At 36.5% G+C, this 10,640-nt stretch overlaps 2 protein-coding genes across 2 annotated transcripts; one reads left to right on the forward strand and one right to left on the reverse strand.

Moving 5' to 3' along the window:
- The first annotated feature begins 335 nt into the window (after positions 1-335).
- LOC111805004 (probable transcriptional regulatory protein At2g25830) lies at positions 336-5,029 on the forward strand. Its single transcript, XM_023689859.1, has 7 exons — positions 336-512; positions 724-869; positions 979-1,040; positions 1,322-1,478; positions 1,563-1,840; positions 2,022-2,142; positions 4,641-5,029. The coding sequence occupies exons 1-7, from the start codon at positions 422-424 to the stop codon at positions 4,731-4,733; spliced, it is 948 nt and encodes a 315-aa protein (XP_023545627.1). The 5' UTR covers positions 336-421; the 3' UTR covers positions 4,734-5,029.
- Positions 5,030-5,645: 616 nt separating this feature from the next.
- On the reverse strand, positions 5,646-9,523 carry LOC111805686 (carotenoid cleavage dioxygenase 8 homolog B, chloroplastic-like). Its single transcript, XM_023690853.1, has 6 exons — positions 9,266-9,523; positions 8,000-8,743; positions 7,681-7,874; positions 6,661-6,850; positions 6,456-6,558; positions 5,646-6,268 (listed from the first exon to the last, which is right to left on the reverse strand). Exons 1-6 carry the CDS (start codon positions 9,521-9,523, stop codon positions 6,123-6,125), a joined length of 1,635 nt encoding a protein of 544 aa, XP_023546621.1. The 3' UTR covers positions 5,646-6,122.
- Positions 9,524-10,640: the final 1,117 nt, after the last annotated feature.

Consider the following 10,640-nt stretch of genomic DNA (forward strand, 5'->3'; position numbering starts at 1 on the left):
AAAAAAAAAAAAAAAAAAAAAAAAAAATTAAAAAATATATTTTCGATTAAAATGTTATAAATTTAAATTTAAAAAAATATTTTAAAAATATTTTTATCCATTTTCACAATACTAACTTAAATAACACGAATTTGGGCAAGATTTTACAATTTTATTTATTTATTTATTATTATTATTTAAAAAATAATAATTGGTAGCATTGGGCTGACTGGTCCACTAAATGCCGGTACTGGTCCAAAAAGACAAGGCCCAGAAAACGCAAAAAATGATACGTCGACATGTCGTTTGGATTTCAAATTCAAACTACACATCGTTTAAGATGGCGAAATGGAATCAAGCTCGGTGCAAAATTGCAGAGGCCGCCATGTCCAATCGGGTGCGAGAAAGCTTCGCTCTGTGTTAAAGCCGAAGCTGGTGCACTATGGCTTCGCTCCGAGCATTTGGAGTAATCCTTCAAAAATTATCCCCAAATCCGGTCACTCACAACTGCCCCCGTCTCTTCCATCTTCATAGTATCACTCTCTCTCTCGCTCTGCACGTATTGAATCNTCCGAGCATTTGGAGTAATCCTTCAAAAATTATCCCCAAATCCGGTCACTCACAACTGCCCCCGTCTCTTCCATCTTCATAGTATCACTCTCTCTCTCGCTCTGCACGTATTGAATCAGAGTCCATGGCCATTTGAGCTGATTCCTGATTTTATTTTTATTTTTGAAAATTTAGGAAATGGCTTGTGTTCGTTATCATCATTGGCTGCCGAAGCATCGAGTTCAGAAAGTAAGATGAAATGTCGTGGCAATCAAATGCGAAGGATATGGATGTCTCCGGTCTGTATGGGCAGGCGTTCCAGCAAAATTGCTGGTAGGAAGGTACATTCCTTTCAATCTCTTATGTGATATTGCTTTCAAATCTTATGTATGTTTTGTTGGTGCTATTGACTTTATAGATAAGTTTATTGGAGTGCTTAACTACATGTAGGGAGCTCAAGATGCAAAGAAGGCAAAGCTTTACTCTAGGATTGGGAAGGAGGTTGTTTCTGCGTAAGTAGCTATTTTTTCGCCTTTCGGTAATGATTTTCATTGTGCTAATAGCTTATGCTGTAGAATAATTCTCTTTATTGTTCTTGACAAATGTTTGGTGATGGCATTCAAAATAGTTAAGAGATTTGAGGTTGTACTGTTGAACCGTGTTTGAATCTGTGCCATGTAAAATGTTAGCCAATATGGTAACATGAGCCTCTAGGAGCTTGAACTTGTCTCTTTTTCATTGCCTCACTCATGACATGATACATTGATCTGTTTGCATCTTCTTCACTATATAGTGTTAAAAAGGGAGGAACGAGCCCCATATCCAATACCCTTTTGGCAGCCCTTCTTGAGAAAGCCAAGGAGCTTGATGTTCCAAAAGAAATTCTTGATCGCAACATTAAAAGGGCTTCCGAGAAAGGACAAGAGGCTTACATTGAGAAAATTTACGAGGTTTTTAATTAGCCAGTGATATTATCTTCATACTTTGTGTTGAAAAGAAGTGATTATTAGCTGTAAAATGCCGCATCTCTACAGGTATATGGTTATGGTGGTGCTAGTATGGTTGTTGAGGTCTCAACAGATAAGATAAACCGCTCAGTTGCAGCGGTTAGAGAAGTAGTGAAGGACTATGGTGGAAAGATGGCAGATCCAGGATCTGTTATGTTCAAGTTCAGACGTGCTCGAGTTGTGAATGTTAAGGCCTCTGATGTTGACAAAGACCAGCTTCTCACCATATCTCTAGATGCTGGCGCAGAAGATGTTATTGAACCTCCGGAATATGAAGATGATACAGAAGAAGAGAGGTCGGAAAGGTAGCGTCTCTACATGTTATCAGTAGTTTTGCTTGCTTCTTCAATACATAACGGTTGTTGTTATGCTTTTATCAATAATGAAACTTGAAATTTAGTATTATTGAAGAGCAAAACTTTTTTGATATATCCAATATTAGGATTATTTTGAAAGAAATTTTATCTCCGTTTGTTTTTCCTGCAGATATTACAAGATTGTGACTTCCACCGAGAACTACTCGGGAATACTATCCAAGTTACGGGAAGAAAACATAAAGTTCGAACCTGACAGTGGTTCTGAGCTACTTCCTATAAGCTCGATTGAGGTATGTATTTTAACGTATATGTGGTTTCTTCATGTCTCATCACTTTAAGTTACTTCAAGTTTCTTCTTATCCTTAATTTACACTTTGTTGGAAGGCTATTAATACTTTAAAATCACAAATTTCAACTCGACATGAATTTTTTGAACACGAGACAACAACTTGAAATGAATTATTAGAGAAGAAGAAAACGAAGTCTTGCATTAGTTTTTCAGTCAATTATTTGTTACTGTTGATAAAGTTTTCTAAGCTCAAAATTTAGAATTTCTGTACATATGCATGACACTTCGGGGAAGTCGGGGTCTCTATTATGGAATAAACAAGAGGACAAAAGTCAAAACCTTAGCAGTCATTGTGGTATCAGTGATAATAGGATTGACTCTTTATTATTACTTCTTTTTATAAGAAACAAATTATTTCATTGATAAATGAAATTACAAAAGATGTAGGATCCTATCTATAGGAAGATTACAATTTTTTTTTTCCAATGGGATATAAGAGATGCAAGACTACAACTATGAAAAGGTGGAAACAATTTCCACCAATAGAGAACTAAAAAAGTAGTAGAGTCAATAAAAGATTTGATACCCTATTGTTTGTCTGAGAAGATATGAGAGTTTCTCTCTAACCACATAGTCCGAAAATGAGCACAGATAACACGGAGCCATAAGATCTTTTTCTTGTTCTTGAAAATATAGCCGGTGAAAGTGAGAGATAGGAAGGAAGAGATGTACCCCGGCAGAACTATAAACCATCCAAAAGCATAAGTGTTAAAATTCCAAAAAGCTGTAGCATGGGTATAAGTGCTGGACTGGTGAATGGTAGTCTCTTAGGCCTTTTTACAAATGATGCAACAGTTAGGGGAGATGGTAATCCAGGGGGATCTTCGTGGAGCTTGTCACAGGATACATAAGTGACTAAGCTCCCATATAATGANCATGAGACTAAGCTCCCATATAATGAATTTGATATTTTTTGGATATTTTCCCTTCCAAATAGATTGATATAATTGTTCTTTGTCACTAGTTCTAGCTGTAGCAAGAGCCCTTGTCAATGACGCCCTTGTCAATGACTTTGAGGTGAATATTCCATCTTTATCAATGTTCTAAACCGAAGTGTCCTCTTGGTTAGTGAGGATGATTGAAGATAGTAGGTCGGATAGGCAAGCCCATTCCTTCATTTCATCTTCTTAAGACCTCTTCTCTGATGGAGTTTCCAAGAGGCAGTTTGGGTGGACCATAAATCAGAAATGGAAGCTTCCTTGTTGAGTGTGAGAGCAAATAAAGAGGGGAAGTCCTGATTTAGAATTGACTGACCCATCAAACAATCTGTCCAAAGCAGAGTATTGTCTCCTCTACCAACTTTACCAGATACGCGTTTAGAAACTAGATTCTTTGATTTCTCAATGCCCTTCTACGAGCTGGATAATAGGATTGACTTTTAATGCTGTTGGAACTTCTTATATTATAAATTGGTGTAATAAGTAAAGGATAAGAGAATGGGACAAAACTAAGTAAGGTCAAATCCCTTAAAATCAAATAAAAGGGGAAGATAGGGTGGTCAATGTTCCGACAATGGTTTGCTAAAGGAAGCGGATTTATAAACTTGATTTAGACTTGTCATTGTTGAAAGTATTAATGAGAAACATTGCATTGGAGACTACTTGTTCACAAAGATTATTTCTGAGTTAATGAGTCGATCTTGATTTTTCTTCGAGGCCCTTTATTAAGAGTTATCTACTTTGGATAGAATACCAAAAGAGTGTTAGCTAGTCAATTCTACTTAAGAAAGAAAGAATAGCTCAATAATTACTATAGACCGGCTAAGCCCATTGAGTGCTGTTTCATAGACCTCAATCTTGCCTACAGATGATAAAGATAATCTAGTGCCGCCCATCTTTATTCAAGATAAGAGAAAAATATAGCCTACAAAAAGGAATGACATACTTCCTTGCACAAAAACTTTGAAAGGCACCATGAAAATGGACTTCACCCATTTGATAGGTCAACACATAGAATGGCTAAAAGAGAAACAAATTTCATTGATGAATTAAATAAAAGGAGCTAATAGACTCCCAACCACCCATCGGTGTATTACAAGAAAGATCTCCAATTTGATATAAGAGAAGAGAAGATAGACTATAATTGCTAAAAGGAAATTTATATACATCAACTTGGAGTCTATAAGGAAACTTCGCATCTATTATCGGAAGACATTGATCTAGATACGTCAGTATGAAAAAGACCTCAGCTGTTCAATGGGAATCTAATCGGACGATTTTTTGAAACCTCAAAAATACACTAGTCAAGTTCTGAAATATAAGTTCAAGAAGTCAAAACCCAATCCAGACTTTTTTTTTTTCTCTTTTTTCTTTTGGTTTTTTGGCGTCCGTGGGTGGGGGATTACTAAATTATACACAAAATCTCCTTCTTTCAAATAAATAGTGTTTTTTTCAGTAGGGTCTCAATGCTCTGCCAAGTTGTGACATTATTGAGTTTCAGGTGGATGATGAAGCTATGGACTTGAATAAAGAACTGATGGACAAGTTGCTTGAACTCGATGATGTCGATGCTGTTTATACAGACCAGAAGTGAATATTTTTTCTTCTGTAATATCCTGTCAACATGGAGAGAGGTACTTTACTCTCCCATATATTGGATCTGTGGTTGCGATCTTAATTCGGTCTAGTCACCTTGAAAGCTGATAGATCTTTCTCAGATGAGAGTTATCTTAAGTTTGTAAGGGCTATGAACTTTCTTTTACTGCATTATGAGGCAGGGATTTCCTTTTACTTCCCCTCTAGTTTCAAGACCTTAGAAATCATTGTAGAATAATACTCGTACAAGAGTGATTCCGATGTCAATTATTCAAATTTTATCTTTTTCATAAATTTTAGGTGGGTGAGGGGATGATTCTTCTGATATAAAGTAAATTCAAGGATTGTTTCTTGGTTCTATTGGAAAATGATCTTACTCCACGAGGTGAATAATTGTAGTCGTGCATCATCATTGATTATATGGAAAATAAAATCACGCACTCTTGAAGTCAGAAAAGTTATATGATATTTGATATGATTCCCATGACTTATACTTACTATTTCTAATGCTTGAGATTATTGCTGTCTCTTTTACTGTTTGGCCAATCTATGGAGGTGAAGTGATGTGAAGTTTCAATATATTTATAATCTAAAAAACAGATGCGTTCCCCGCCTGTCCTCCCAAGGTATAAACATTTAAGATTGTTGACCTTGAATTCATTCAACTCAGCCATTATTCTTTTCCAATATCCAATCATTACATGAGATTCATACTTGATTGGACTAATACGAGGCACACGTGTGAAATCTCTTGACCACTGGACTTTGCTTTTGGAAACTGTTTCTAGGAATAATATCTGAGAATTTTGCTTTATTCTTCTGTTTCCTTTTTATTTTTTATTTTTTATTACTTTACATGTATTAGAAAAGTACTTATAATTCTTCTTTAAAAGTTCCTCCTCTTGAAAAATGCTTTTAAGCGCCTACTAGTTAAATTAAATGTTCTGAAGTAGTAGGTCGACTCAAAATTGAAATTATAGAAAATCACATTCAAATTCAAACGCCATTTTTCTTAAAAAGGTGAATTCAGAAAGAAAATTGTGTATGATGATACATAACATTTTGTCATTGTTAAACTTATGCTGTCAATTTACTCTCTGTTGAATCCAATATAAGGATTCATGGCCAGTGTACAAAGAAAAGCTGTATATATTAATTTCACAGGTCCAAAGTGGAAGAGAAACTGATGAATACATGAGGAAAAAGGGACCTAAATTCTGTACAAGGTACCTATAATCTACTCCAGCTATATGCTAATACTCAGTAGAGCTACGGCGCATCGTTAGTCACCACATGTACATATTTTCTACTCGTGCCTATGATGTATATATGTGTGTTTTCTGATATTGATTAATTGAACAAGCTATAGTTTGGTATTGAAATGATACTAATTCTTGGGAATCCAGCAACCATGTAGCCCATAAGGAAGACCATAGGGAAATTTTGCTCTGGCTATCTCTTCAAATGTGGATCCATCTAGTAGCAAAGCATACCCTTCTCCATTTTTCCCACTGACCATAGAGATCACCACTCCTGCATTCACATAAATACATTTTAGACACATTCCATTCCATCCCTTTTTCACTAATGATATGATTTCATAGTTTACCTCCGAAATCGTCTTACATTAGTTAGAAGGTGAAAAAGATTCCGAGTTCGAGAACTTTCAGGTTGTATGTTTATTCAATTTGTTCACTTAGAAGATGATATAATGACTTACCGTCGTCCTCTTCGGTTGCACCAGGTCGAGCCACGAAGAAGGGCTCGGAAGGAATAGCACCGCTTTCATACCAATTCTTGGCCTTCTTCTTCACCAAATCAATCTGAAACAAACAAATTCATAACAAGCACAAAAGTGAATTGAGGTGGAAGATCCAGAGACAAGAGGAAGCAGAGGTTAGGGAAAATGGTTGTGGAAGTGTTACCTTAGTGAGTGTGTTGGGGAAATTGCAGGGTCTTTTGGCTCCACAAGCATAAGCATATCTATATTTCTTGCCTAAGTAAGCAGGGTTGAAGCTGCACATGTCCATTCCTCTGCCATGTTCATCTGGGTCCAATGCTGCCTCCAGCTTCCCATGTCCACTCCCATCCAATGGTATTCTGAACCTTCCAACCCTACACAATTCCATTTCCAATTATTCATCCCATTTCTTCTAATCTCTGTGAATTTAAGTGTTATCTGATGGCATGCTTTGAGGAGTATAAATCCAAACAAGTCAAAGCAAAAGAAAAGGCCAAAGCCAAAGCCAAAGCCAAAGCCAGTAGTTTTCTCAAAAGAATTCAACCATTCCGGCTGTGAGTATGTTTATTTTGTTCTTTCTTAAATTCAACAATTCCGGCTTTGCAATTCATTGTATCCCCTCGTTATATATATATCTTTTTGCTTTGGTCAGCTCATCAGCTCACGCTGCCCCCTCTGCATGCATGCATACATAAGATCCGAGAGAACAAAACATTTTTTATAAGGGTGTAGAAACTTCTCCCTAGCATACGCATTTTAAAAATCTTAAGGGGAAGCCTGAAGGGAAAAACCCGAAGAGCACAATATTTGCCAGTGGTGAACTTGGGCCATTACAAACTGTACCAAAGCCAGATATCGGGCGATGTGTCAGCGAGGAGACTGAGCCCCGAAGGGGGTGAGTGGATTGGGGGTCCCATATCGATTGGAGAAGGGAACGAGTGCCAGCGATGATGCTGGGCCCTGAAAGAGAGTGGATTGTGAGATCCCACATCGGTTGGAGGGGAACGAAGCATTATTTATAAGGATGTGGAAACCTCCCCTAATAGACACGTTTTAAAAACCTTGAAGGGAAGCCTAAAAGGAAAGCCCAAAGATGACAATATCGGTTAGCAGTGAGTTTGAGCCGTTACAAATAAACACAATAAAGAATGAAAGTAAAAACTCCAAACAGTTTGGATAATAATGATAAAAAGATCAAACAAACCTAGCATCCGGAAGAGCATGTTTGGGCGTGAAGCGTCGCAAATTATGAAGCCTAAGTCGATCTAAGATTAAAGGATTGGCATTATGTTCGCAACAGTCGGCGATCACAGCGGTAATCCTTCCCTTTTCATCTCTCTCTTCATATGCATTTATGAAATGAAATGTAATGAATAATGGTACTTCTACGCTTGCAACCTGCATTTCATTGAAAAGTATGCATTATAAGTAATAATGTCATATTTGATATCATATAAGCTTGTTTGCAATTTGTGTACAGGTATCAGCAATAATGCAAAACAAGATAGAAAGGGAAGACGTACAATACTTCCACTAGCTTTGCACATGACATGCATAAAGGCCTTAGACTCCGGCCGCCACTCAAACTTATACAACGGCGTCGGCTCTGCTCTCAGCAAGTTTTGGGCACAATATCTCAATGGCATCTCCGGCACCACCACATAATTCTCCGTCACTGGAAACGAGTGGACCCAACCTGGGGCCGGTCCGCCCTTGCAGTTGACCCGACCGATCACCTTTCGCTCGTTTGAGCCCGGTTCCATCCGAACCACCAAGTAACCTGGGTTTAAAAGATCTGGTAACAACGTCAAAAACTCCGAGTCCGTAACAATTGGATGAGCCGAGTGAATCAAACCGCCGAGCGAGTCACTATACTCAAACTTCCCAATGGTCTCTAACGTACTCGGGTTGATTATTATAGACCCTTTTTGCGTCTCTGTAAGACAAACAACTCGACCGTCGCCAAGCTTCACGACTCCAGTGTTTGCATTATCGGTCAACGATACACCAGAGAAAAGGTTTGCAAGCTCTCCAACATATGCAAGAAAGTTATCTGTCTTGGGGACTTCAGAGAATTCACGATAACAAACCTTTTGATTCTTCATGGCAGCCATATAAGCATTCGATTCAATTTGACGGTGGCCAGCAATTAACCGACCATCTTCAAAGTGAAGCTTAACAATGGTAGCATAACCATCAAAAAGGTGGCGAAAGTTATAATTTCCAATATTCCATATTCCAGGTCCATTTCTCAAATACGTTCCATTCTACATGAAAAAATGATTCAATTTAATCAATACGACAATCATCTAATAAAACGTTAAAATCTATAGTATAAAAAATGTCATGAAATTCATTAAGCATGTAGGTACAACAATTAACATTAATTAATGCAATTAAAGTTTGAATGAAACACTAACCAACATCTAACGATTCATCCGATGTTATGTCTTGTTTGAAAAAGACAACGGAAAGAATTGTTTAGGTTATGAATATTTTTTTTATAGTATTTGTGTCCCGGTCAACAAACATAAATCAATTAAACCAAAGAATATCCCTCCGTATATTTTAAAAATAATAATTTTTATTTGTTTAAATTATTAAAAAAAAAAGCTATTTTCCCGTAACGATTAATCACCATATGAACGGAATTTTTTCTGATCATATGCATGCAAGCTTTAAGATCGAAAATTTTCGTATCATACAAATTGATTTAAAACATGTTTGAGGTTGATTTTAAGCATGACACGAAACCGAATCCATTTTAATTCAATGGTTAAGAAACGAACCAGCCAACGAGGCAATTGGCCTTGGACGGAGAGTTGTCCTTCCCATCGGTCTTGTCGAATGCTGGTCCATGCAACGTGAGTCGGGGGGGTGGAGGTGTCGATATCAGGCAATGGAACGACGACGGGTGGCGAGGGGCGGATGGGACTGGCTATGCTTCTGATGGTGAAGTTGGAAACGGTGCGTTTTGGAGGGTGGAGGGGAAGACATGGATTATAGGGTTTGAAGTTGATGCAGCTTCCGGCGGCCATGGAAGCCATCTTGAGAGAATTGCTTATGATTTGGGAGAGAGAGAGAGATGGTGACGAGACAAGGAGTTGAAATAGAGGTATTTATAAGAGAAAATAATAATAATAATTATTATTATTATAATTATAATAATAATAATTATTATTATTATTATTTTGCATATTGGAATCTTCATTGGTGGAGTTCCATTTCACAAGAAGACATTGGTCTTTTAATTTTATTTTTTAAAAAAAATTAATTAATTTCTTAATTTCTCTCTCCCTCATGCAAGGTGTTATATATATATATATATATATATATATATATATATATTTGACTTTCATTTTGCAAAATTTAAATATTTTTTTAAAAAATGTGAAATTCTTAAAAAATAAAAAATAAAAAAATCATAGGAATAAAAACCCTAACCCTAAACTCTAAACCCTAAACAATCTATGATAACATCGAGTTTTTTTACACCAAAATATTATATGATCAGACGAATTGTCTCGTATGATTAGTCGAAGTGTGGATTAATTGATCCACACGAGTTGTCTCTCATGCATGCTTGTCAAAGGAGAATTGATGATCTGTTGTGAGATCTCACAGTGGTTGGAGAGGAGAACGAAACATTACTTATAAGAGTGTGGAAGCCTCTCCCTGTTCGAAAGATAAGTTTTCTAAATATATATTGAAATTCAGTTGCAAATCTTAATTAAACGTCTGGAAATAAATAAATACATGTTTTAAGGATAATCGAACCACCTAAACTAAACAAAATTTATGGTTGGATTGAGCTGGGTAAATTATTTAATAAGAGTTGTTTTGGTTGAAAAAATTTACAATCCAACAACTGGGTTTGGTCTGAAACATGTTTTAACCCGGTCCAACCCAACTTACGAATGACGTTATGTCCTATAGCACCGTCTCGACCGTTAAAAAAATTTACAACCCAAACAATTAGGTTTAGTCCGATGATAGCCATAACACACCTACTGTTGCGCACTAATGAAGAAATTATAGTACTAATAATAATAATAAATAATTAAGAAAATAGTAATTATAGTGAAATCTTCAGTATTAATATGAAAAATAACAGTATTAATAAACAATAATTAAGGGTGTAATTGATTATGACGCCATTTGGCA

Source organism: Cucurbita pepo, chromosome LG11 (genome assembly GCF_002806865.2).
Source record: "Cucurbita pepo subsp. pepo cultivar mu-cu-16 chromosome LG11, ASM280686v2, whole genome shotgun sequence".
Classification (NCBI taxonomy): Eukaryota; Viridiplantae; Streptophyta; class Magnoliopsida; order Cucurbitales; family Cucurbitaceae; genus Cucurbita; species Cucurbita pepo.